Here is a 24,031-nt window from a genome sequence, read left to right as displayed (position 1 = left end):
CAAGCATGAGCCAGATGTATTATAGTTTTCTGAAGGTATTCGTGCTGGCACTTCGTCTTTGCGTTGAGCGTTTGCTTTCAGGGGCAGGCTGCTCAGGCCTCTGCTTTTTCTTGGGTTCTGGAATGAAAGAAATTGATCTCTCGCCCACTGCGTTGCTGTGCGATATCTTGCCCACGCGGCCATTCTTCTGCACCCGCGAGCCGAGAGCGATATCCTTATTTCTACCATCCTGGCCTGATGACGAGACTCGCATGGACACACCTTGCGATGTCTGTGGAATCGGCTCGCTGTCGTCTTCACTTTCGGCCATCTCGTCCGACTCTTCTTCGGAATCAACAAGTTGTCTGCGAGGACCATTGGATGTGCCTGAGATTGCGTCAACCGTTGTGCTTGGGTTGAGCATCTTGAATTCACGACTTGTCTCGTCGACAGCGAAGTCTTCGTCCTCGAAGAGCTTGCCGAAACGGTCGTCTCCGAGCACACCCGCTTTGGTATCCACGGTGTCCCTCTTCTCTTGCCGTGCAAGAATCTTGTCGGCGAGTTTCTGGTTGACCTTGACTTTCTTGATGCCACGAATCCTGCTTGCGCGTTCTTTCTCGACCTTCTGCTGGGTCCTCTTTTGGCGCTCCTCCTCAAGCACGAAGGGATTCGCAACCAAGTGCGCCTGTTCGTAGAGCTTGGTGTCGACAAAGTAGCCATGCATGTACGGGCGTAACATGGCCGTACCGACCAAGTGGTCCAGGCTCAGTGCCTTCAACTCCGGCATGGTCAAGAACTTGTAGTTATCGTATGTCTCTGTGCGAGCTTCCTCGGTCATTTCTTCCACCATGTTGTCCAGGAACCCACACCACTTCGGTGCTGAGCCCAAGGATGGGATATGGAACACGTGCTGCTGCTTGCCCTCGTTGGCAGTCACGAGGGTGCCTGTGTCCTTGACCCATTGAACGTAGTTGAGGTCTGTGATGGGCTCTATGTGCGTCCAAGCCTCGCCACTCGTCTCGTCCCAGATTTTGATAATCTTCTTGTCCGATGTCAAGATCTTTCGCTCCTGGGACGCTGTTTTGAGGTGTAGAATGTTTTGTATAGCATAACCAAAGCCTTGGTCTTTTCGAAGTAGAGGAACGGGTCTTCGTAGATCGAAAACAGAGCATATGCCCTGGCTGGTGCCTATCGCCAAAGACATTCCGGAGTAGGGGTTGAAATCCAGAGCGGATACCTCTCCCTCCAAGCCCTCCAGGACAGCCACTTTTGATCTTGCACGTGGGTCGATTAATTCCACCGAGCCCTTGGACGTACCGAAAGCCAGCAGGTTGTGGGTGTCCTCTGCGACAGCGGCCGAACTGACGCAGCCAGCCTCAATACTGCCCTGCAAGCCGGCCTCCAGTCCATCGTCGCCTCCAACATCAATCTCATAAGACTTCATGAACCTCCCCTCAACAAGATTCATCCGGAACACTTCCCCTGTTCCGTTTGATCCCAGCCCAGTAGCTGCGACGAGGGCCTCGGACGAGTTGCGGTCGTACACAAGATCTCGGCCGTACCGTGGCAATCTGATTTCGTGATGGCATCCAGCTAAGGTATGAAACTCGAGTTTGCGGTCGGACTGGAGGTGTAGAGACTTTGTGGCATCTCGGCTGAGGAGGACAAAGGATTGGTTGAGACTTGTGGTGTGTCTGTTCCAGCTCAGGGAGAGTTGGTTGAGATCGTGGGTGTGTATTTGCGGTTTGTATGTGCCTGTGCTCATAATCCACTGCCCATCTTCGGAGACCCTGACACAGACACTGGCCTCTTCGAACTCAAAGTCCTGAAGCAGTTCGACTCGGCTCGAATATTCGGGATCGTACTTCAGACTCCTCTTCCTTCTCCGGGCAAGCCAGTCTGGGAGCGGCCTGCCTGTGGATGCGCCCGAGACCGTGTATACGGGCACGAGGCCAGGCGTGGTGACCTTCATGCTTTCTCGCGTGAGTCCGTGGGTCGAGAGAGAACGGTACTTCAGTGGACAAACAGAGTTGGGCACGACAAAAGCGTAACGAATCTTGCTCAAAAAGAAGGGCAGAAAAATCACCCGTGAAGAAGGCTCAGGAATAAATTCTTATCGTAGCACTTTTGGTCTTATCGATCTTCGCCTGGCCCACCAAAAACTAGACTAGTCTAGCTCCCAGATGGGCCGGGCCCCACACACTGGGCGTAAGGAAGGACCCCTGCTCGCAGGCACACGCAGGCCAAGCAACATGAGCTACGTCCCATCTCCAGGGCTCAGTAGCACGGCACCCAGCCCGAACTCTAAGTGAGCCGCGGCGATCGATGTCCAGACATCAACGGACAGCCTCTTCCAGTCCAATCTGCCCAGCAGCGCCTCTCGCCCGCCCGGAAGCTTCCCCGACCTCTACCATTAGTTGCCTGCTCAACCCATCCATACCTAGCTCCAGCTGCGATACCTAAGTTTCGAATTGCACAGCATAAAGTCGGAATCCCCCGCGGTTGGCTCATTGTCCTAGCCGTTGGGAACACCTACTCCGGCCTATCACGCGCGCCCTACGATATCCGCCTCTGGCTCGACTGAGATGGACTGTGGCCCTCCGAGGGCTTCCAGCAGACCAGATCAGGCCAGACCCATGACCTTTCGTCGCATGAGACGTTGTATTCGCAAGAACAGCGCCCGGCTTTCCTCGAGATCTCGGATGTGACACTCGCTTGGGAGGACGGCCGATTTCCACGTGCCCCATGAATGGAGGCTATCTCCCCCCTGTGAGGGACTCGACACTACGAAATGGACCCTGGGGAATATGATACTAATACATTATTGATTGTGAGTTGCCCCTGGGCCTGTTCGCATCGCTTGCGCATCGCTCTGCTGACGTCGCTGTGCTCTTCTCCCAGAACAACGTCTCCTCGGTCGCTTTCAAGATCTACGAGCCTGTGATCACGCACGCATCTGCCTACACCTTCTCCGCCTCCGACGTCGAATTCACGCTCAGAAATGGGGGACACCTGGTCTATGCCGACCCGGTTCGGCGGGCAATCTGGTGCTTCTCCCTGACAGCGATTGACGGGTCCACCATAGGACTGCCGGGCCAGCCATCTCTCGAAGCAGACCTAGACGTCTGTGGCTACAAGCTTGCATTGGTGGACGAAGGCGGTCTCGAGCCGATCAGCTTGCTCAAAAACAGGAATACGACTCCCAACACGCTCAACACTCCTGCCTCTTCATCACCGAGTGGATCTGCGCTTGACACAGCGCTTCGAGGCGCACAAGCCCCGGGAGGCGCCATGACCGCGACTGGTTTCCCTCTGGAGGCAGACAACAAGACAAATGTTGGCCTCTCGGTAGACTCGAAGGGCTACGGGTCTATACCGGCAAAAGACATATATGAGTTCTTCACCGCAGCGGCGCTGGCTAGTCTATCACAGCGGTTCTGTACGAAGACCGGTGCAATCCCGCTGGATCTGAGGTCATTTATACTACCATCCAAACCGCCTGATTCAGAGTCTCTGGAGCCTGCAGGTATTCCAATCATAGCGTCTTTGAGGGTGCATTTGACAACGACAGGCTCACTCCTCATCGGCGTCTCCCTGTCTTTCTCACGAGGACTGCATGCTGGCGCTGATGGTTTGAATTCATCTTTACCGCCTGCTGGTGCTACTGTTCTTGCTGCCCCCTTTGGCGTGTTTGGGACATTCCAGGGACTGACAGAAGGTGAAGGGAGCTCGATCGATGGCAGCGTGGCTCAGTCACCCGAGACACAAATCACGCGATTCAGACCAGACGTGGATGTCAGGTCAGGCCAATGGCGAAGCACGTGCTGCAAGTTACTTGAAATGCGAGGTATCTCGACCGCTGTGTTAAGCAGGTCTTCTTGGTTGAGCATTCAGTATTTGCGACGGAAGCCAGTTGAATCTAAGTCAGACGGCAAGCGCACTCCTGTGGTGACTTCGCAAACACACATTCTGTGGCCAGCAGTGCTGTGTTTCCGGAAAAGGACGAGAAGCCCTCTGGCGATGAATTGCACCGTCGATCCTGGCGCAGTCAGTCTCAGGGACGGCTTCGACGCTTTGAACCATGCAAAGACCTGGTTCCTGGGCAACAGTGAACGGGAAGAGCTAATGGCCAAGAAAAAGAACGAAAGAGAAGCTGCCGCATCTAAGGACGCCGCCGAAGCTAACCCTCGCCTGCTGCAGCAAAATAATGGGTCCTCACCTTTTGATATGCGTCGAACCAGCAACACAGGAGCCGCCGGTGGTGCCATGTATCCCACGCCGCCTGACGGTGTGCAGAATGCGGCAGGCGTCACCCCGTCCATAGATGGAACCACGTCCAGCCCCGGAAACCCAGCACCATCAGCAGCACTGGTTGATATTGACACCGCAATGGTAACATCAGCAGGCCTAGGTGATGCTTTTGGCGACGGATGGGATGGCTCTGACGCCAAGCGAGATCAGTCTTTCATCCAAGGCGAGAATTGGGAACTCAACAATGACGTCTTCGTTGACAACGACATCACCGACGCAGACTTCAACTTTTTCGACGAGCATCCTGGCTCGATGGACGTCAGTGTTGCTGATCTTTCGGAATTGAATAGCGGTCTGCCAAACCTGGAGTCGACAGACCAGTTCGCGGTTCCCGCTCCTCAGAAGCCTGCAGAACTTGGAACACCCAAGACCAACAATTTGCCAGCTCCTCCTGTATTTGCCAAACCAGAGTTGAAGCACGCAAGGAGCATCATAGGCGAAAGTCGCCAGCGTGATAGCACCAAGGTACGGCCATCAAACGGGGTCAAAAGGCAGCCCAGCCCTTTTGATCCCACAGCCGTCTACAAGAGGCTGAAGGCATCCATTGCAGGTGGTTTTCGGACCAACACGAATTCCGTCGATTTACCGGTTCGCCGAGGAAGTGTTTATGACAAGCTTCAGTTCGATCCCTCTCTCTCCATGGTGAACAAAAAGTACGAGCACAGCGGCCGGTTCGACTTCCAATGGGAAAATGAGGAGAACGCACAGAAAAGCTCTGGATCACCTCCAACGACCGACTATCTCCGGCGGCATGGGAAGTCACGAACCACGCTGAAAGACTTGCCCGCGAATATGGGCTCTCGAGGTGTGGAGGCACCGGGGACCTTGGAAAGCAGTATGCAACTTGATTCTATCAAGTATGAGGACTCGACTTCCGACGCTGATGAAGTCAGTCTTGTTTCCGATCAGGACGATGCAAGCGATTTCTCCGACGAGCCATCGTCACCTACGAAATTGAGCGTGCGGCGGCGGCGGCTTGGGGATGACAACGAATCACTGGCCCCGTCGATAAGAGACATCGATTTTATGGATGATTCTCAAACGTTGAGCAGTACTGACTTGTCCAAACTATCGATAAATGACCACTCGGAGACGGCTATCGCTCGCTACTTTGCCGATGCTGAACCAGCCTCGCAGCGACTGATTTCCAACGACGATGAATTCATGATGGTTGCACAAATACTCACAGAGCAGGCTGCCTCTGGCTACCTTAAGATCACTCTGCCAGACTCGTTACCTGCTAGTCTCCATTTGACTGACCTGCAGCGAGACATTGTCCATGGCACACAAAATTCGTTGCGAACACTCCAGACCATACTGCCCCCAAACCTACAAACTGCGACGATATGCCAGCTCCGGCAGCTGCTCGAGATACAGGATGTCCCATTGCTGGCGGCACCCAGCCGCCTGCAACCACGTCCAGCGGGCGGGCCGGAACAGCGACCGAGTCTCGTCCAGATCCCCGCACCGCACCTCGAATTGCGAAGACAAGACTCCAGGTTGTCCGTCTTGCCGTCTGCTGTCAAATTTTGGGAGACTCTCGGGCTCGGGCCTTCCCAGGGCCCTAAGAACGTACATGCTGTCTGCGTGTTCCCTGGTCTCGACGGCGTAGCCGACTTTGCTGGTATACTCCTAGACCGTCTTCACAATGTGTACGAATCCCTGAAGTTGGGAAGTTTCGAACGAATGCCGTCGTCGGCAAACGTGCAGAACGGCCTCGTCTCGTATGAGGTTGACAGGACGAACAACGCCCCAGTCTCATCCCCAGGGTCTCAATTCAGATCACCCTTGGTTGAAGATATGGCCAAACTTGCTGTGGCTATCTTCAATTCAACAGCCGTTTCCAAAAACTTAGTCGTTTACTTTGTTTACACACCTGACAATCCCCAGACAATAGTTGATGCCTGTGCGGCTTTCAAAAGGCTCTTCGACATATATAAAAGAGCTCTGGCAGAAAGAAAGAAGCCGGCACAGAATGAGCTGGTGCTCCAGCTCGTCTCCCTGGACTACGTGGCCACGTCGACTTCGCTTGTGGTCCTCCAGCCACCTGAGCACATACGACTGTGCCTCGAGACTTATGATCGCTGCACACTTTTTGGGGGGCCAATGCCGTCACCAGCCATTGTTCTGGAGCAGCCCATAACCCGCGGTATCGACTTTCAAATTAGAAACCCACCCTCTGCGAACATACTCCAGGAGAACTCATCAATGCACATCGCATACGCGCATAGTGTCGACGAGAGATGGATCACAGCAGCTTGGTCGGACAATCGTGGCTGCAAGCAGATGACTGCATCGTACTGCCTGGGTAGAAGGGGAAAGTCACTCTCAAGAAGCTTTACTGATGTGGCTCACGAAATCTGGACAACTACTTTCGACCTGATATCCATCTGGAAAGTGCACTGGCGCATAATTGTCACCAAAGTTGGGGCAATGGATCAACAAGAGATCAGCGATTGGATCAACCTGGCGCAGGCTGAGACCAAGGCTTCTGTGACCCTCACTCTCTTGGCAGTAGACACAAATCCGTCACTGCAATTGCTCCCATCGATATCGAAAGTCCCGTTTACTGCGCAATCTGTATTCTACTCAACGCCAGTATCAACTCCCCAGTCATCCATGGTCTCTCCAGAGCAAGTCGGAAACCCGGCAACACCGAAAGGGGCGCCGACTTCCTCACAGAACGCCACCACACCAGGCGCAGACCCGAACGCGACCGAGACCGACTCGGACGCTAGCCTCGTGGACGTCACCGACACAATCTGGGCGGCGATAGCCTCGCATCGGCTGAACGTCTCACACTCTCTGACTGACCCCAACCCAGCTCTCATCAGCGGCTACCTGATCAAGCGCGGAGGGTCTAATACCGAGGACCCACCTACCGTCCTGGAGGTCAACGTGGTCCACAGCGAGGGAAATCCTCGGATGCATGAGCTGCTTCTTAGAGAGATGCTGACGTACTTCCGCGGACTGGGCACCATTGCAAGGGCTAGGTCCGTGACCGAGGAAGAGGGCGATGTGCGGCCATGGCATATAGCCGCGGCAGAGAAGGGCGTAGAAGCACTGTACCAGTTGATGTGAGAGATGTAGGGAGATGGATTTTCAACAGTATGTCAATCCTAGTGGGACGGGCCGTTGGTGGTTTTGGTGTATATTTGTATGGCGCAAAGGCATTGGGGAAGCACTGAGCATGAAAACCTTTTCTAGACACACAATGTAGGATACCATGCATAGCAACCGACTTGTAGAGCAAAATTCAATGCGCTCGGCCTTGTGCTCCGCACACGAGCAAGTCTATGGCTAAACGGCCCCTTCCATGGTGACCACAAAGCATATATATCTTTTTCATAGATCCAAAACCTTTATACGCTTATTACCATCTATATGCACATCAGGCTTCTGATGTCAGGCAAGATGTATTTCTAGTGAGAGCAAACTGCGGACGGGAAACGACACCGCCGACGCCTGTTCTGTTCACCCCGCTAAATCCTCAGCTCTCCCAGAAACCAGGGAACAGGTACTCGACGCGCTTCATGGCCTCGGGGTCCCTGCCCTCAGGCTTGGTCATGAACTTGACGGCGCCGCCGCTCGCGCCCTCCCAGTGCTTGGCCAGGACCAGGTCGCTGTTGTCGTGCTTGGACAGCTCGTCCAGGACGGCGCCGACGAGCCGCTTGGCGTTGACGCTGTTGGCGCTCATGTACTTCATGACCATGGCGACGTCGACGTCCTCGCCGCCCGTGCTGCGCCAGCAGTCGTAGTCGGTCGCCATGCAGATCATCTGGTAGGCCAGCTCGGCCTCGCGCGCGAGCTTCGCCTCGGGCAGCGCCGACATGTTGATCACGCTGCCGCCCCAGGAGCGGTACATGTTGGACTCGGCGCGCGTCGAGAACTGGGGTCCTTCTGTTTTGCGCGGCAAGGAAGAGAGGCAGCCGGTCAGTAAGGTGTTTTTGACTACTGGGCATATTGCTGGGGTTTCTCGTGGCTAGCCTCCCGACTTACCCATGCAAATGATTGTTCCGCTATCGTGCAAAGTCGATCCTTCGCCCTGCATCGCGCCGGCGCAGGCCTTGACCACGGCCGCCATCTTGGCGTCGAAGGGGTCGGCAAAACCAACGTGGCCCACCAAGCCCTTCTCGAAGAAGGTGAACGGCCTGATACCCTTGGTGCGGTCGATGATCTGGTCGGGGACGACAAAGTCCATGGGCTTGATGTGCTCCTGGAGAGACCCGACGGCGCTGAAGGCGATGACGCTCCGCACACCGATGTGCCTCAGGGCGGCGATGTTGGCGCGCGCGGGGACCTCATGGGGGGCAAGCTCGTGGTGGGCGCCGTGTCGCGACAGGAAGGCGATGGGCACGCCGTTGTGTTCGAGGATCTGAATCGGGGCGGAGGGGTAGCCCCATGGGGTCAAGGGGTTGACGGATGCCACGGGGTGGTAGCCATCGATCTTAGAGAGGCCGGTGCCGCCTATCACGGCGATGTGGACCGGCCCTGGACGGAACGGCGATAGTCAGCGGTGCGCCCCATGGCATGGTGTGCCGAAGAAACAACGAGGAGGTTTTCTTACGGTCGTACTTGTCTGGAAGTTCTGTGGCCATCGTGAAAAAAAATATGTGAGGATTTTCCCAAAGACTAAAGCAAAGGAAGCGGTCCAGCAGCTAGCTGGTGAGGCTGCCCCTCCAAAATTATTGGAGGGGTCGAGAGCTTTACTAGACTATGCACCAAAACATGCTTTTCTTCTAAGACGACCCCCGGCGTGCGGTGTTGAATCGCTACGGCTTGCATTACTAGGCTGTGTACAATAAGGCATTTCAACACCTGTCAGTCACCCACGTGGTATTCAACAACGAGAGATTGCCGAATAATCATCAGGCTGTCCCTTGGGCTCCCAGTGGCAAGGTGAGGCTCATTCCTGATGGAAATTCCACCTACGTAAGAATCAGAAGCCAGCTTACACACCAAGATGATGAGTCTTAACGAATTTATCCCCCGGGGCACACTTCCAACTACCCTGCTTCTGCCCGGGGAATCGATCCTTTCCTTTTGCGTTGCGATGTGCGTTAACTCACCATTGACCTTGCGTGTCTCCTGCGGACTCCCCTAGAGCGGATCCCCTGATGCTGACGAGAGGCACAGTCACATTTGCAAAGCACGTTGATTCGCACAGGACCGAATACCACCAGGACAACCGACCTGGCGCGCTAGCGAATGCTTGGTTTCTGGAAGAGACGGCATCATAAAGTCTAGCCAACAGGACTTTGAGGTATGGTTCTTACTACCAACAGTGGGCCGTTGGCCTCTGGACTTGGTGAGCAGCTCCGGTCTGCGCGAGGCTGGCGATAAGACGGATAGCTTGGCGCTCCTGTGGCCATGCCGAAGGACGTGAGGCTTATACAACTGCGCCGAACTGATCTCCAGAATAAGTACAAAAGCATGGCGAGGTCATCAATCATGTTCACAGTTGATACAGACATCCTCACCTGTTCTCAGCCTTTTCTCTCTTCGTCCTCAGTTGGTTGAAATTGCAGCTCAAGGCCCTTATCCCCGTCACTATGCCTGCCGCCAGCGCATCAGCGCAACAAGTCATCACCGAGACTGTCGAGGGATATGTCTTTGAGCACTCAGGCCCGTTAGATGCGGCCCCAAAGACCACATACGAAATCCGGGGCTTGAAGACGGCCAACAAACTCCTCAAGACCCGCATGGGGCTTGACCCATCGACTTCAGACGACCTGGCCGAGCTGAAGAAGGAGAACAAGCGCCTCAAGGCAGAATATGATGCCGATGGCTTGCAGAAGCTCCTGGCGCCAGATATCGCCGCCGCCGATACGTTTTGGCAGGACGTGATCAAGACATCGACTCCAGATAGCTGGGTATCGGCCGACGCCATAGGGACGGCCTACCTGCCGAACCTGACAGCACTGGCTTTCGCCGCGTGGTCCCAGTCGCCCCTGGCAGACGAAGTAAACAATGATGTGAACGGAGAGCATTACTTCAAGCGCACCGTCACAACAGGGCCAGGCGTCCTGGCCTCGGATATTCTGGAGGGCTGGGGCGGTGTTACGACCCGATTTACCATTCCGGACTATGCGACTCCCCCAAACAGGATTCAGTTCCCGTTCCTGCGCCTCCTGCCTGAGTTTCCTTTCCAGGCGGCAGGCAGTAAGGTTCTCGAGGACAACAGCGAGGACCCTCTGTTTGGGGTGTTGCACATCTCGGTGCGCGATGTTGTCGGTGCCGCGGGCGAGCACGGAATTGAGATCTACTCGACCGTCTGGTATGGGGATGCAGCAAAGGATTCATTCCTCGAGGCAGAGAGGCAGCACATGGTTGTTGAAATATTCAACTTGGCCATTCAGGCCCAGAGAGACGTTGAAAGCGGCAAATTCACTGTGCCGTCCGTGTGAAAAAGGCTGCGAAGGACTTGGAGCTTGCTCTGCTGACGTTTGACGCGGCGCCAAAACAGACGTGGAGGTGTAAGAAGAGAAAGCATCGCCGAAGTAAAGATTGGCGGTCTCCTGTCCTAATTGGAATGGGCAGTGATCGTGCGTCCAGTACCTCGGGGCTTTGAGCATCAATGGGTGGAGACAGTCTGCGTTGGAATCCGCAGCTAGTCAGCACATGTAATTAGTAATGTAAGAAATAGTCGTGGCGAAGCTCTTCTTGCATGATGATGGATTCGCCTCTCAGAACTGTGTGCGGGACGAAGCCCACGCGTGTCACGTTGTATAAGGACGAGGAAAGGGCCTGGTCTTCGTCGTCTTCATGATCTCAATCCGCTGCACTATGAGCGGGAAAGGGGCATTGTCGATGTAAGTGACCGGCGAGGCAGAATTGTACTTTTGTATGATCTTGGAACAAATTGACCATTCAGTACAACTGATTCGTGACAAAGTTTTCGATGATTGCAAAGCTCAAAGACGGCGAGGTTGGTGGAAAGGTACAAAATTGATGTCTTGGTATGCCATTCATAAGTGGAGGAAGCAAGCTCGACCTGCGTAGGGCTGGGTCCTACAGTGCTGTATTGCCGCTACACCGGTGTGAGCTTAGGCAGGATCCGCTGCAAAATTCACGCCGCCTCTAGAGTACCTAAACTACCTACCCACCTAGGTTGGTAAGCTTCAACATTTGCCATCAGACGTATTCGCTCAACTATTCTTTGTGTCTCCACGCTTTCACTGTCATTTGCTGTTTGGAGACTACAAAGTGAAGCACCAGTTTCCGCCTGTTACGAACGTGGGAGGCAGCCGCAAAACCGTTCGATCTGTGGCTCACCTTGAAGCAGAGCAGCTTCTTGGGATACGACCTCGGCAACAGCTCAAGTCATTGCTGCAGCTGTTACTTTGGACGAGACGCCGAACAAGGGCACCCTCCACCAACAGGATCAAAGATTCAAAGCACTGCGATCATACTTGGCTGGTCTCTGCAGTGAGAATCCGAGAAAATGGCGCTCGGCTCGGTGACAGACGAGCTTGAGCCCAATTCTCAGAGCAGTACGTCCTCAAACGAGTCAATAGAGGAGCGATGTTTTGCCGCCGCCCTCATATGCCTCGAAGGCCATTATACCGACTCCCCTGCAATGGGCCCTCAGACCAATGCTAAGGTCGTCTCCATGGTATCACGTACCTTGGAGAAGACTCATGCGTCAAAAGAAGTCCGGTAAGTTAATCTCGTGCTCGACGATCGTTTCCGTAACCTTCGCTAAACCACTTCCCAGAGAGGCTCTGTCCAGGAACGTCGCCATATGGATATGGCTCACGAGGATATTTGCCGCTGCCATTCCAAATCTCACCACGCGCTCTGTTGGTCCATTAGCCAGCTTGAATGACCCAGACAAGGGCGTGACCCCTCAAGAGAGCACTGCTCTCATCGTCAAGAATTACCAGGGCCTGAAGGACGACTTGCAGATTCTTAACAAGCTGATGCACATCGCCCGCAATCTTCTTGTGACCACCGAGCCCGAGGTGCCTCAGGACTTATGTGCGGCAGTCCATTTTGACCAGATGGTCTACCAGACCATCATTCTTTGCGTCAACGTTACGAGCAAGGGTTACGATGGAGAAGTCTTGGATGAGAACTCTAGACAGAGACTCAATGAGATCACCGAGCTTTGTAAGATCTTAGGACTCCCTAGGGTTTCGTGGCTTACTGACAAAATTTCCAGACAAGAAGATCCTCGTCACTTCACTACAACAAGCACACAACTGGACTGCCAAGAACGACAGGAACAAGATGTCTTTCTGGTTTGACGTATTGTTTGATGAGGATGCCGCACTGGATGACCCACAGGACGGACTTGGTGATGGACTAGGCTTTCGAGTCGACGTCGCCAAAACGGAGGTCCAACATTGGCTGGAACGCAACTCAACAATGTGTGACACTGCCCGGCGGCTGCTTAGAGACTACGCCGAGAACCGTTCTCAGAAACCTCCTGGTGCATTGGCACCAATATCGCCTTTGGCCTGGAATTGGCTACCTCCAGGTTCAGTAAAGGTCAGGGCCGACGATCCGGAGGACAACGACAAGATCAACCCGCAGTGGAAACCGGAGGAGACAGACAAATTTGAACAGGATAGGTGCTATGGGCGCGTATCCAGAGAGGTCGACATGTGGTGGATCAAAGCACGAGACGCAAACTTCGATGATTGGGTCGTACCTATGCCCTCGGTGGAGTTCGCGCAGAAGCGGACTGAGAACTGCAAAGAGAACCTCGTCAATCGATATGCTCATCAATACCGCGCCGAAGACCAGGAAAGACAAGGTTCGCCACAAGAGGGCGTTCACGAAGCCGATTACGCCGACGAAGGTGACCAGCACGCCCCCGAGGAATACAGCGAAGAGTATGCAGACGACATGGTTGAGGACGAGGACGTGGACGACGACGATTCCTACGGCGAGGGTCCTATGACTGGTCTTCTCACCGAAGTGCCTAACATACTCGATCCAAAACAGATCGAGGCTCTGCACATGATCGTCAAGTCATGCATATTGGACGCAGCCGGCAGCGGTTGGACGAGGGCAGGCGAGAATTTGCAAAAGACGCGGTGTCGCATGTTCTTGGCCCTGGACTGCGGGAAGAGTCTTCTAAGAGAAATGCTTGTCTTCATTGCGGTCTGGGAGAAGGATGAGTCCTCTCTCATCTTCCAGATCACGAGCCAAATTGTCGAAGCCATCCATCACAGTGCTCTGATACCTTACGCGTGGAACAATCTGAGGATACCCAAGGATATCGTTTCACCAGCTCAAACAATCCTACTCCGACTCATCAACTATATGTTTCGAGCTCGAATCAAGAATCCGCCCGCCGAAGAGAACAAAGATCAGATGGTGGCTATAAGATTAGTCCACTTCTTCTTCATCACCTTCAGAAGCCGGATCGTGCCGGAGTGCGTGGCCCTGATGAACCTGCAGGCCCAAATTCGGGACAACGCCATGGATCCTGCAGACTTTCCAGTCGACAACTGGGACATGGAACGTGCTAAGGATGGTCTGGTCCAATTCTTGGATTTTCTCACGACAGTCTCCGACGATCTCGAAATGCGAAACAAGCTGATCGAATGGGAGGCGGCATACGATCTCTTGGCCCTTCTGAAGGGCCTCGAGGCTGGCGTGCCTAAGAAGCCTCTCGTTGATGTGCCCCATCGCTCACAACACCGTCCGGCAGATCCGGCGGCATCGGCATCGGCGAGCGAGCACTACGATGTCAACGACCCTCCTCCCCCTCCCCCACCCCACCCAAACATTAGAGAGACTCCATCCGCTCACACCTTCCCGTGGGCCGGTGTCAAGGGCCAGATCTTGCAGATACTCGCGGCTCTCCTCCAGCCGCCTTCCGGGCGCAGCAGTCCAGGCAACCCAACGGTGCAGGCGCAGGTCGTACGACACAATGGCATAGTAGCCTTGTTGAACTGCTGCACCTACGATGACCACAACCGCTACGCTCGCGAGCGTGTCCAGCTCTGCCTGAAGTGGCTCATGGACGGCTGCGAGGACGCCAACACGTTCCTGCGCAACCTGGTGCACAACACTCCTGCTCCCCCTAGTGCCACACCAGCACAGACTACGAACCTTCGCATCGACGGCGTGCCCGGCGAGGTGAGGGTGCAGGTGCGTCCAGCTCCAAGCGAGCCGGCAATGGCCACGCTGAATAACAATGGTGTCAGCGGCGCCAGTAACCCCGGGCCTGTTGCTCCAGCACGAGCTGCCAACGCCCCCGTACCGGCGGTCCCGAGCTCGAGCACCGCCAACGGCGGGCCCCAGCTTGACAACCCCCGAAGTAATATGCGAACCTATCTCCAAGCGCTGGATTGGGCGCAGGCTCAGATGTAATGAGACTTTTCCCCGTTTTCATCCCCTTTATGAACTCAGCAGCTTTCGGAATCTCTTGAGAAGCCCCATTCTCTCAAGGCTGCTAGTTTCGAGACAAGCTGTGGACAGAGGGCAAAACAGTACTTGATTTGAAATATGCTGACCATGGTCATAAAACCTACAAAAGGCCCCCTAGGAGTCGAACGGACGAGCTCCTGCACGACATCATAAACCTTGCGGACGAGGCCGCGCGGCTGGCCCTCGGGGAAAATGGGGAGGAGACGGAAGACGAGGACTTCATGTGAGGGCAATCACAACACACCAATACTTGTGGGAGACGGTCCCCTTTTTGTCTTGCTTGCTCTTTTTTCCTTTGCCCTCCCAGCCGCTGTTGCGAAACATCATCCCTTCCTTGCTGTTTTCGAGAAATTGTGCACAGGGTTTGTCTAACCTGCGGACTTTGTTCACACATCCAGGTACTGCGTCTTGAAGCTTACCGAGCGGCTGAAAAGGGAGGGCATCGACATCAACCTACGCGACGCGCTTGGCGTTGATACGGACCCGAAATTGAGAAACTTGCGAGGCAAGCTGTGATATTGGTATAACGGACTGGAGTTTGCAGACGGACAAGGCGTACTGGCTGGAGTGATGGCATACCGGAAAAGTGGGCCTGAGTCGCAGCGGCGTTGGGGGTCAAAACTTGCCACGGCATAGCAGGCACACAAAGATACCAGAAACCCCATTTCACTTCACGCTGGGCTGTGCTGCTCCTTATCGACAAATGAGGTGTCATTCTTTCGTATGAGTGTTGTACCCTAACGTATCCCTCGACGAAGCCTTCGAGGGCGTTCCGCGCGTGCCCGACACCGATATATGTGACTGGCCGGACACACTCGCCGCCCAAGACTCTGTCTCCCACGTACATGGGGGGCTCAGGCACACCGCATTGCCCGCATCCGAGATGAAATCGTCCCCTCCCCGCGCAGGGATCATATATATCACACTGCCGTCGTCCTTCCTGACGGCTGGACGTCTTCCACCCTTCCATACGTGGGCCACCAGGTCCGTTGTACTACCGCCATGCAACTCAATGGGATGTTTATAACTCCCGAGGACCTCGACCGGCCTGCCCCTACCGTCGACCTCGAGGCGGTTGAAATGCGTGGCCAACTCCTGCGGCTTTTGCGGCGGGGACTTTGGCGAGTAAATGGTCGACCGCTGCGACCGGGCCTGGTGGTAGCTGCTGGGGGCGGCGTGGCTCTTGCGGTAGTCTGAGTGGTGTAGGCTCGCCTCCTCGCGGCGCCTCTTCCTGGCGAAGCGCCTCGAGGTGCAGAAGACGAGGAGGACCAGGAAGATGAGTGAGATGACCGAGCCGATCACTATGCCGGCTATGGCGCCTGATGAGAGGCCCGAGGGGCTGCTCCCTGTTGGCGACGACCCTGATGAAGACGAGCTGTCTGTGGCGGACTTGGTAAATACGTAGACAAGGGTCAGGTCGCTGGAAATCGTGTTCGGGCTGTCTGTGATAAGGGCCGTCTCGGATGATACCGTGGACGCGATAGCGGATGTGGCGGCATCGGCTCGGGTTATGGTGACGGTGAGAACTCGATCGAGAGAAGATGAGAGAGAAGATGAGAGAGAAGATGAGGCTGAAGCGAGGTTTTCGTTGGAGGAAACGGAAGAAGTGGTGGCCATGGTGGCCCAGGCACAAGTAGGTCACTGCCGTGATACTCGGTACCGGATCTAAACGAGTGTATAGTAAAGAGTTTAGGAATATAATTAACCGAAGCTCATCATATCGCCAGGGTTTCTGAGGTTCGGCCTATGCCCATGCCCATTATCACGGCACCGTCGATGGGCGAATTCGGGTTAAGTGAGTAAATGCTGGCCGTATCGGTATATGCTACCGAGTCCGGGAGGTAGGCCGCTATCACCGTGAGCGATAAGGATGCTCGTTTTTCCTTCCTCAGGACGGTGAATGTAGCGCGGAAGGGGATCGAAAGAAGATGGAAAGGCCGAACGCATTCATGATGGGAACGAGAGGGGGAATGAGCCTACATCCAAAAAAGAGCTTGGTCCTCCCGTTGGGAAAAAAAAGCCTTGCAACTCAGGAAAGAAAGCTTCAAACCAACAGCCACAGTCACCCTTGTCTTGCCATGAGAGCGAGATTGGCCGCGACAGGGGCTCTGTCCGAGCTGTCACGTTGGGAGTTGTAGCGCGACCAAGGAACGGGCAGCGTCTGACAGCCAAATGGGACTTCGTATCTGTGTGCGAGTAGTTGGTTGGCGTCCCCGTCGCCGGCGGGCGGGCCTCGACGCAAAACAGCCGCCTCCCACACTCGTGGGTGGCAGGGTTGTAGCCGGACGCGCAATGACATGGAGGGAAAGGGGCCAGGACGTGATCCGTCCGCATGGCACCGCGGCCCATGAGCAAAGAGGCTATTTGGCCCGTTATACAAGGCCACTCGCTCTCACTCCTACCCTAGCCTTGAGGGTCTCGGCATGGATCCCGTCAGTTTTTAGGTGTTGGTCCATTGGAGGGGACTTGACCTGTTTGGGACGAAGCGAGATGAATTTTGCACAGCTGGGCATCCGTCCGTTCTTGCACAGACAGTGTATGAATCAATAAAGGGATCAATGGATGGATTGATGGATCGATTCGTGGATTGGCTGTTAGATTGGCTGACTGATGAATGCGTGATTGAAGGATGGGAGAGCTTATACAGCTCATAAGGATCCCAAATGTATGGGACAACATGATTAGTACATTGCAGATCTTTCTGTGGGATAACCTCATGTGGGATACCCTGCTGTTGGATAACCTCCTGTGAAGTAACCTGTGATAGGAAAACGTTCCCATGGATAGTATTGACCTGAGTAGGTGTTGTTCCTTCTTGCCTCTTTCTGCGTACTCTGGAGCGTTGGGCTGACCTTTTGGGATCCTTGCAAACTAGAAGTCTAGGAGTACGAATAAATGGATGACAGTCAATATTGCTGCATCTCCTGGCGACCTTCATGGCCCTCCCCTGCCTTTCCAGGTGAGCCCTATGACATTATAAGAGAACGAATTCCCCAGGGCCAGGATGGCCTCTGCAGTAGCGCCCCGGAAAAGAGAAAGAGCCGCATGCCCCAGATTGTCGGAAAGGATTAGATGATCAATATGGGGACGATCGAGGTCAAGGTCTTGGTCGAGCATGTGAAACCGCAGCGTGAACGAGTAAGCAAGCAGCCACATGGAAGTCGAGTCGAGCACCAGCATCAAGTGAGATCATCTGCCCGTGCTGTCCTGCTGTGACCGCCTCCAGTCAGCACTGGCAGTAGGGCAATTGGCATGTGAAGACGCTGAAAGGCCTAGTCTGTCCCATGACGCCAAGGCCCTGCTTGTCCGACATCCGGCAGCTGCAGCAGTCCACATCGCTCGGGTTCGGGCGTCGTGTGCCTCGGCACAACGAGGCCAGAGGTCCAGATTACCATCAACATTCCTCGCCCTCTTCTCTGACATCTTCGCACCAGACAACACCTCTCTGATTCTCCATTTTTGTCTGTTTACGGCACGAAACACATAGCATTTCCGTTTCTATTCTATCTACAGCATCACCGTGCCTTCCGTGACCCATTCCCAAGCATCACCTATAACCCGGACAGACAAGCAGAACCGCAGAGATGGGTGGTAAGAGAGCTCTCTCATCTTATTCCAAAGACCTCGGACTGACTAGGTGGCCACAGCTATCGACAGAATTTCAGCAGTTGCTGGCCAGCTCACCAGCCCCAAGCAGGGCAAGGCCAGACTCCTCGAGAAGAACCCCGATGATGTGAGCCCATCCATCTACTTTACTCGCTCTATTCCTACCCTGTCTCTACCATTTCACCTGCTGACCAGGAACTCGTTGCTACTTTTCTAGGTCGTCGTGACAGCATGCCTCCGAACAGCATTCACAAAGGGTGGCAAGGGCGCATTCAAGGACACCATGGCCTCCGACCTGGTTGCTGGCGCACTCAAGGGCATCATCGACCGCTCCAAGATCGACCCCGCCCTGGTCGAGGATGTCTGCGTTGGCACCGTCCTTGCCCCCGGTGGCGGTGCTACTGAGATGCGGGCCGCTGCCCTGGTCGCCGGCTTCACAGACGCCACCGCCGTGCGAACCCTCAACAGGCAGTGCTCTTCCGGCCTACAGGCCTGCGTGGATGTGGCGAACCAGATCAGCACCGGCATGATCGAGGTCGGAATCGGTGCCGGTGTCGAGTCCATGTCGACGCAATATGGGTATGCATCAAACCCGTCATAGTTGACATCTACCCATGGATCCACGCTAATGAACATACCAATTACAGCCCCGGAGCCGTCTCCGAGTTCTCAGAGCTCCTCGAGTCCCACCCCGAAGCCGCCAACTGCAAGGTGCCCATGGGAGTCCTCTCCGAGCAGATGGCCAAGGACCGTAACATCGACCGAGCCAGCCAGGACGCCTTCGCCGCCAGCTCCTACCAGAAGGCCATCGAAGCCCAGAAGCAGGGTCTGTTCAAGCAGGAGATCCTCCCCCTGAAAGCCAAGTACGAAGACCCCAAGACCGGCGAGACCAAGGAGGTGGTCGTGGACAGGGACGACGGCGTGCGCCCCGGCATCACCGCCGAGTCCCTGGGCAAGATCAAGCCCGCTTTCGCCAAGGACGGCAGCATCCACGCGGGCAACGCCTCGCAGATCAGCGACGGCGCCGCCGCCGTGCTGCTGATGAAGCGTAGCACGGCCGAGAGGCTGGGCCAGCAGATCCTGGGCAAGTACGTGGCTGCGAGCATCGTCGGCGTCCCACCGCTGCTGATGGGCGTTGGCCCCTGGAAGGCCATCCCCAAGGTCTTCGAGCTCACCGGCATCACCAAGGACGACGTCGACATCTTCGAGATCAACGAGGCCTTCGCCAGCCAATGCCTGTGGTGTGCCAACGAGCTGGGCCTGCCGCAAGAGAAGATCAACCCCAAGGGCGGCGCTATCGCCTTCGGCCACCCCCTTGGCTGCACTGGAGCCAGGCAGGTCTCCACGCTGCTGTACGAGCTTAAGAGGAGAGGCGAGAAAATCGGTGTCACGAGTATGTGTGTGGGCACAGGCATGGGGTAAGTTGTCTTGCAAACTTTGACTTTAGTTTCACCCTCTGTCTTATAGCAAACGCTAACCTTTCTTCTCTACCCTAGAATGGCTGCTGTCTGGGTTGCCGAGTAGATTGTATCGCTGTAGTATAAAAATAGGATCTTGTCTAGATTTGTGTATTGAGCAACATGACCTGACGAGCACGTTCTCCAACCCTGAAGTCGTTGATCCTAGCAGCTGTCTTTTGGATTCTCCCTTTTCCCAGCCTCTCTGTAAGTAACGACTGTTAGATGTTAGACTCGTAGCAAGCGTCTGTAGTGGCCAGTCACTTGCTGTTTGCTGTGCATGCCGCGTGTCTCGAGGACTAGAAGAAACGAAAAACCATTGCCAACAAATGGACAACAATCACTTCGCGGAGCTCTGGGTCACACGGGACCGACATCATGATACGTGGCTGGCGCACCCCAGTACGTGTACGTGCCTCGCCAAATCATACGGTCTAGTGGACCTGGATGTGCACGCCATGCAGCACCCTCAGCGAATACCCCCCTTAAGACCCCTCGCTTCGGTGGGAATCAAAAAGTCACTCATAAGCCGTGATAGCCGCGGTGGCGCGTCCCCCTAGAAGCCAGCCACGTGCGTGCCTACACCCTTATCCCGCGCAAACTCAATGACCGACATCCCGACCGTGAGGTCCATGAGCCCCAGGCCGACGCTCTTGTAGATGACGTTACCAGCCTGCAGCCACCGGCACATGTGGTCCTCGCGCTCCTTCTTCTTCTTGCCGCCGTCGGCGGAGCTGCTGCTCTGGCTGGTCTTGCGCCGGTGGAACAGCGAGCCCGGGCGGCTCGACGGCCGGCTGGGCGAGCGGCTGTCCGGCTCGTCGTTGGTGCCGCTGTAGACGGACGTCATCGACGGCCCGGAGCTGAGGTCGAGCTTCTCGAAGTCCGAGGACGGCGCCGTGCTGGCCCCGCTGCTGGAGACGAGGCTGCTCGTGTCGTCTGAGGATGACTCCTCGTCCATCTTTATGCGATGGAGCATGACGAGCTCACCGAGCCTGCATGCGTAGACACTATATCAGCATACCGTTTCAGAAGACATCTCTTTCCGGTTGAACTTACTCAATAAGCTGCTTGGGAGTCAGTCCGCCCTGTATGATCTCGCCGGCCTCCTCCAGCGCCCCGTCCAGGGTGTCGACGATGACAACGCCGCCCTCAGTGGCATGCTTGTGGAAGTGCCTATGGCCCGGCTCATGCGTCTTGACGGCCTGATGCACCACCTCGAGAGGGATCTCGAGCATGTCGGGTTTGTAGCTGCCGATAGCAACAATGAGGCGGCCCTTGCGGCGGCCGTCGCTGTTGGTGAGGATGGTGTGGTCGAACAGCGGCTCCTTGCTAGGCGTGCAGCAGAAGATGACGTCGGCCGCGCGGACCTGCTCCTTGAGCAGGCGGTTGAACTCGCCGTACCCGGGCGTGAGGATGCCGAACTGGGCGTCCTGCCAGCCCTCGCGCTCCTTGACGGCGGATGGCACCGCGTACAGCCGCTTGAGGATGTACTTGCACGAGTCCGAGAAGCGCCGGTTGATGACGTTGACCTGCCGGATGGTGCTGCCGCGCAGCATGAGCGCCAGCCGGATGTGCCAGTAGGCCTGCTCGCCGGACCCGAAGGCCGTGACCGTCTGGATGCGGTTGCGTCGCACCACCAGGCAGGCTGATGCTAGGGCCGTCCGAAATGCCGTCAGCGTTGAGGCATGCAGGATACCGACGGGCTGGCCCGTTTCTGAGAACAGGGTGATAGCGCCAACGGGTTTGATCTTGGGCTTCCCTCCCGCTTCATCTTGTTTTGACTGGGGTGGTGAAAGGGTGATAACTATTTCGTCTGATCAGCAGGGGCATATAGGTTTGAGGCCCGGGGCTAGGGTCAGGGCCAGACAAGGGGCGCGCACACCTTTGACACCGACGCCAGCAGGGCTACTCGAGGGCATGAACAGAGTGGTAGCGCCTGTCCTGGATGAATTGACGGATTGTCGATGAGGTTGGTGGATGTCGGACTCTCCGGCTACCTGGGATCCGTTTGAGTAGTCATGGAGTGCGCCCTTGAGGTTCACATAGAAGGTTTCGAGCTCGTCCACGGTCAGGGATTCGAGCAGCAGTCTGATCTGCTCATCTGTGAGGACTGAGAGAGACATGATGTAAAGCGGCCCCAAAATCTCCGTCTATCGTGATGTTGTAGAGTTCGCTTGGCTAGTAGAGTCAGCCCTTATCGATGTTGAGAATGAGGTGGTAATTCGATGTGAAGCTACCACGACTTTAGAGCAGCAATACTAGACCTGGCTCGCTCGGCAGGCTTCTTGAAATCTCAGGTTGATGTCAAAAAGAAATGGCCGTATATTGGATTTGACAGTGACGGACAAATTGTTTCAAAACCGCCGGCAGTGAAAGTGGTGGATGAGATGTCGTAGATCTATGCGACAGAGGCACCCGCATTTGCCAAGGGCCGCTAAAGGAAGGCAAATGCGAGTGAGCTTTTGCCAACGGTACCCGATTACAATATCTAAAGAAGACGTTTTAAAAATTAGATTAACGTCATCACGCCTTTTCACCAACATCAAGACCCCACGGCAGATGGACTATGTGGTTCCTGAGACCCTTTGTGATCGTCGGTTGAGAGAAGTGGCCGGTTTACGGAGCTTTGTCGTGGCTGAGGGGCATTTCTCTTGAATGGCGGGGTCGCTTGACGCAAGAGAGCGCATGTGAAGGCACGGCAGGGAAGATGCTGTTTTTGCAAAGAATTTATCATTCATTCACGCAGTCAGTCAGTCAGTCAATCTATAAGCTCCCACGCCACGCTACTCTTGAATACAGATGATGGGGTGGTGTCCCCGCCGCTTAAGTATCTCCAAATGCAACTGACCCTCCCTTTTGAGCATCCAAACAGACTCAGTCTCCAGGTGCATAAATCTCATGCACAATCCTTCCCCCAGGACCCACGACTCAAGGGCTCTGCCCAGGTCGCCCCATGCATATCTTTGAACGCCACGAACAGTAAATCACACAGCTAACAAGGAGAAAAGCACGTCCCTATCGACCCGTCATCGAAGCACCACCGCTGCGGAAGACCAGCGTTGCGTGGTTGCCCCTAATGATCTCTTCAGGTCCTGGGCTGCGGTGTCCATTCACCTTGGCCTTGGTGTTCCCGAATCCCAGGTCCCTGATCTTGCCGCACGAGATGTCGAAGAGACACCCGTGGACCTCGAGCCCACGGTCGCGGATCGCCTCCTGGATGGTGAAGTTGGCCATGAGGACCTTGACGCCGGCCTCGACGTTCAGCTCTGCAATGCGGACGGAGCGCTCCTTGTCGTCCCGGATGGCCGCCAGCTCATCAGCGTGAGCGTAGCGGACGGCCTTGAGCGGCGTCAGCCAGGTGTCGAGGACACCGCCCACCCTGGAGTCGGACAGCGCGGCCGCGGCGCCGCCGCACGAGGTGTGCCCACACAGGACGACGTGCTTGACCTTGAGGTGCGCGACGGCGTACTCGATCACCGCCGACGTGTTGATGTCGGTTGCAGAGATGATGTTGGCGATGTTGCGGTGCACGAAGACGTCACCCGGCTGAAGGCCGAGGATCGTCGTCTCGGGGCAGCGGGAGTCGGAGCAACCGAGCCAGACTGATTTTGGTTATTAGTCAGTTGTCATTTTTCGCGACTCTTGGCGGGTGCCAGAAGGTATGAAAGTCTAAATTCGCCGCATGCCATCGCTGTGCAACAGGGGAATGAGACACTTACGGATCTGTGGCGATTGGCCGCTCGCCAGCTTCGGGAAGAATTGCGGGTTTTGGTACGCCTTGTAGCCCGCCCAGGCTCCGTTCGAGCTCATGGCATATTGGAAGGTGTCCTCTGCATCGGCAAGATGAACGGTTAGCGAGAACGAATCCGCGAGCGAGGGCAAGCAGATATCGGCACATGAGACTTACGGTTGTGAGCCATTTTCGGAGATGTGCCTGAGTGTTCAGCAACAGAATTCCTCTGCGTTACCACTAGTATTTATATGCTAGGAGGCACAAGGAGGCGTCGGTCGATGCACGCGCTTCAGAGAGCCCGGGGCAAGCTCGCAAGCTCGCAAGCGCCTCGGTCTTGAGGGTGGACTCCCAGGGACGTCTCCTGTCAAAAGGAGGGGGAAGGGGGAACGACGGTGAAGCGAGCAGCCGGGATGGTGGCGCGGACGTGGTGCTGCTTGCAATGCCGATTTGACGGGCTATGGATATCTGATGCAGCGGACCGTTCCGACGCTTGGAAGCAACTCGCGATGTAATAGCGAATTTCTGGACCCTGCCGGCAAAATGGGGAAAGCTGTGGTCC

General features: G+C 55.5%; 9 protein-coding genes across 9 annotated transcripts; 4 read left to right on the top strand and 5 right to left on the bottom strand.

The window, feature by feature from the left end:
* Positions 1-19: 19 nt before the first annotated feature.
* On the bottom strand, positions 20-1,951 carry J7T55_004406 (wd repeat protein; the record flags this gene model as incomplete). The annotated part of the gene is made up of 1 exon (XM_053132056.1): positions 20-1,951. The coding sequence occupies one exon, from the start codon at positions 1,949-1,951 to the stop codon at positions 20-22; it is 1,932 nt and encodes a 643-aa protein (XP_052990019.1).
* Positions 1,952-2,770: 819 nt separating this feature from the next.
* J7T55_004405 (uncharacterized protein) lies at positions 2,771-7,371 on the top strand (the record flags this gene model as incomplete). The annotated part of the gene is made up of 3 exons (XM_053132055.1): positions 2,771-2,809; positions 2,881-3,779; positions 3,981-7,371. 3 exons carry the CDS (start codon positions 2,771-2,773, stop codon positions 7,369-7,371), a joined length of 4,329 nt encoding a protein of 1,442 aa, XP_052990018.1.
* Positions 7,372-7,780: 409 nt separating this feature from the next.
* On the bottom strand, positions 7,781-8,888 carry J7T55_004404 (uncharacterized protein; the record flags this gene model as incomplete). The annotated part of the gene is made up of 3 exons (XM_053132054.1): positions 7,781-8,190; positions 8,290-8,781; positions 8,858-8,888. 3 exons carry the CDS (start codon positions 8,886-8,888, stop codon positions 7,781-7,783), a joined length of 933 nt encoding a protein of 310 aa, XP_052990017.1.
* Positions 8,889-9,842: 954 nt separating this feature from the next.
* On the top strand, positions 9,843-10,697 carry J7T55_004403 (uncharacterized protein; the record flags this gene model as incomplete). The annotated part of the gene is made up of 1 exon (XM_053132052.1): positions 9,843-10,697. One exon carries the CDS (start codon positions 9,843-9,845, stop codon positions 10,695-10,697), a length of 855 nt encoding a protein of 284 aa, XP_052990016.1.
* Positions 10,698-11,734: 1,037 nt separating this feature from the next.
* Positions 11,735-15,192, top strand: J7T55_004402 (uncharacterized protein; the record flags this gene model as incomplete). The annotated part of the gene is made up of 5 exons (XM_053132051.1): positions 11,735-11,949; positions 12,008-12,402; positions 12,455-14,615; positions 14,786-14,899; positions 15,075-15,192. The coding sequence occupies 5 exons, from the start codon at positions 11,735-11,737 to the stop codon at positions 15,190-15,192; spliced, it is 3,003 nt and encodes a 1,000-aa protein (XP_052990015.1).
* Positions 15,193-15,387: 195 nt separating this feature from the next.
* On the bottom strand, positions 15,388-16,293 carry J7T55_004401 (uncharacterized protein; the record flags this gene model as incomplete). Its single annotated transcript, XM_053132050.1, has 1 exon — positions 15,388-16,293. The coding sequence occupies one exon, from the start codon at positions 16,291-16,293 to the stop codon at positions 15,388-15,390; it is 906 nt and encodes a 301-aa protein (XP_052990014.1).
* Positions 16,294-18,260: 1,967 nt separating this feature from the next.
* Positions 18,261-19,806, top strand: J7T55_004400 (3-ketoacyl-CoA thiolase; the record flags this gene model as incomplete). The annotated part of the gene is made up of 5 exons (XM_053132049.1): positions 18,261-18,267; positions 18,324-18,409; positions 18,500-18,861; positions 18,930-19,700; positions 19,779-19,806. The coding sequence occupies 5 exons, from the start codon at positions 18,261-18,263 to the stop codon at positions 19,804-19,806; spliced, it is 1,254 nt and encodes a 417-aa protein (XP_052990013.1).
* Positions 19,807-20,295: 489 nt separating this feature from the next.
* J7T55_004399 (uncharacterized protein) lies at positions 20,296-21,862 on the bottom strand (the record flags this gene model as incomplete). The annotated part of the gene is made up of 3 exons (XM_053132048.1): positions 20,296-20,731; positions 20,796-21,543; positions 21,622-21,862. The coding sequence occupies 3 exons, from the start codon at positions 21,860-21,862 to the stop codon at positions 20,296-20,298; spliced, it is 1,425 nt and encodes a 474-aa protein (XP_052990012.1).
* An 892-nt stretch (positions 21,863-22,754) lies between these two features.
* Positions 22,755-23,659, bottom strand: J7T55_004398 (uncharacterized protein; the record flags this gene model as incomplete). The annotated part of the gene is made up of 3 exons (XM_053132047.1): positions 22,755-23,341; positions 23,459-23,569; positions 23,647-23,659. 3 exons carry the CDS (start codon positions 23,657-23,659, stop codon positions 22,755-22,757), a joined length of 711 nt encoding a protein of 236 aa, XP_052990011.1.
* Positions 23,660-24,031: the final 372 nt, after the last annotated feature.

Source organism: Diaporthe amygdali (assembly GCF_026229845.1).
Source record: "Diaporthe amygdali strain CAA958 chromosome Unknown NODE_29_length_634662_cov_65_424859, whole genome shotgun sequence".
Taxonomy (NCBI): Eukaryota; Fungi; Ascomycota; class Sordariomycetes; order Diaporthales; family Diaporthaceae; genus Diaporthe; species Diaporthe amygdali.
This window is presented reverse-complemented; position numbering and strand designations above follow the sequence as displayed.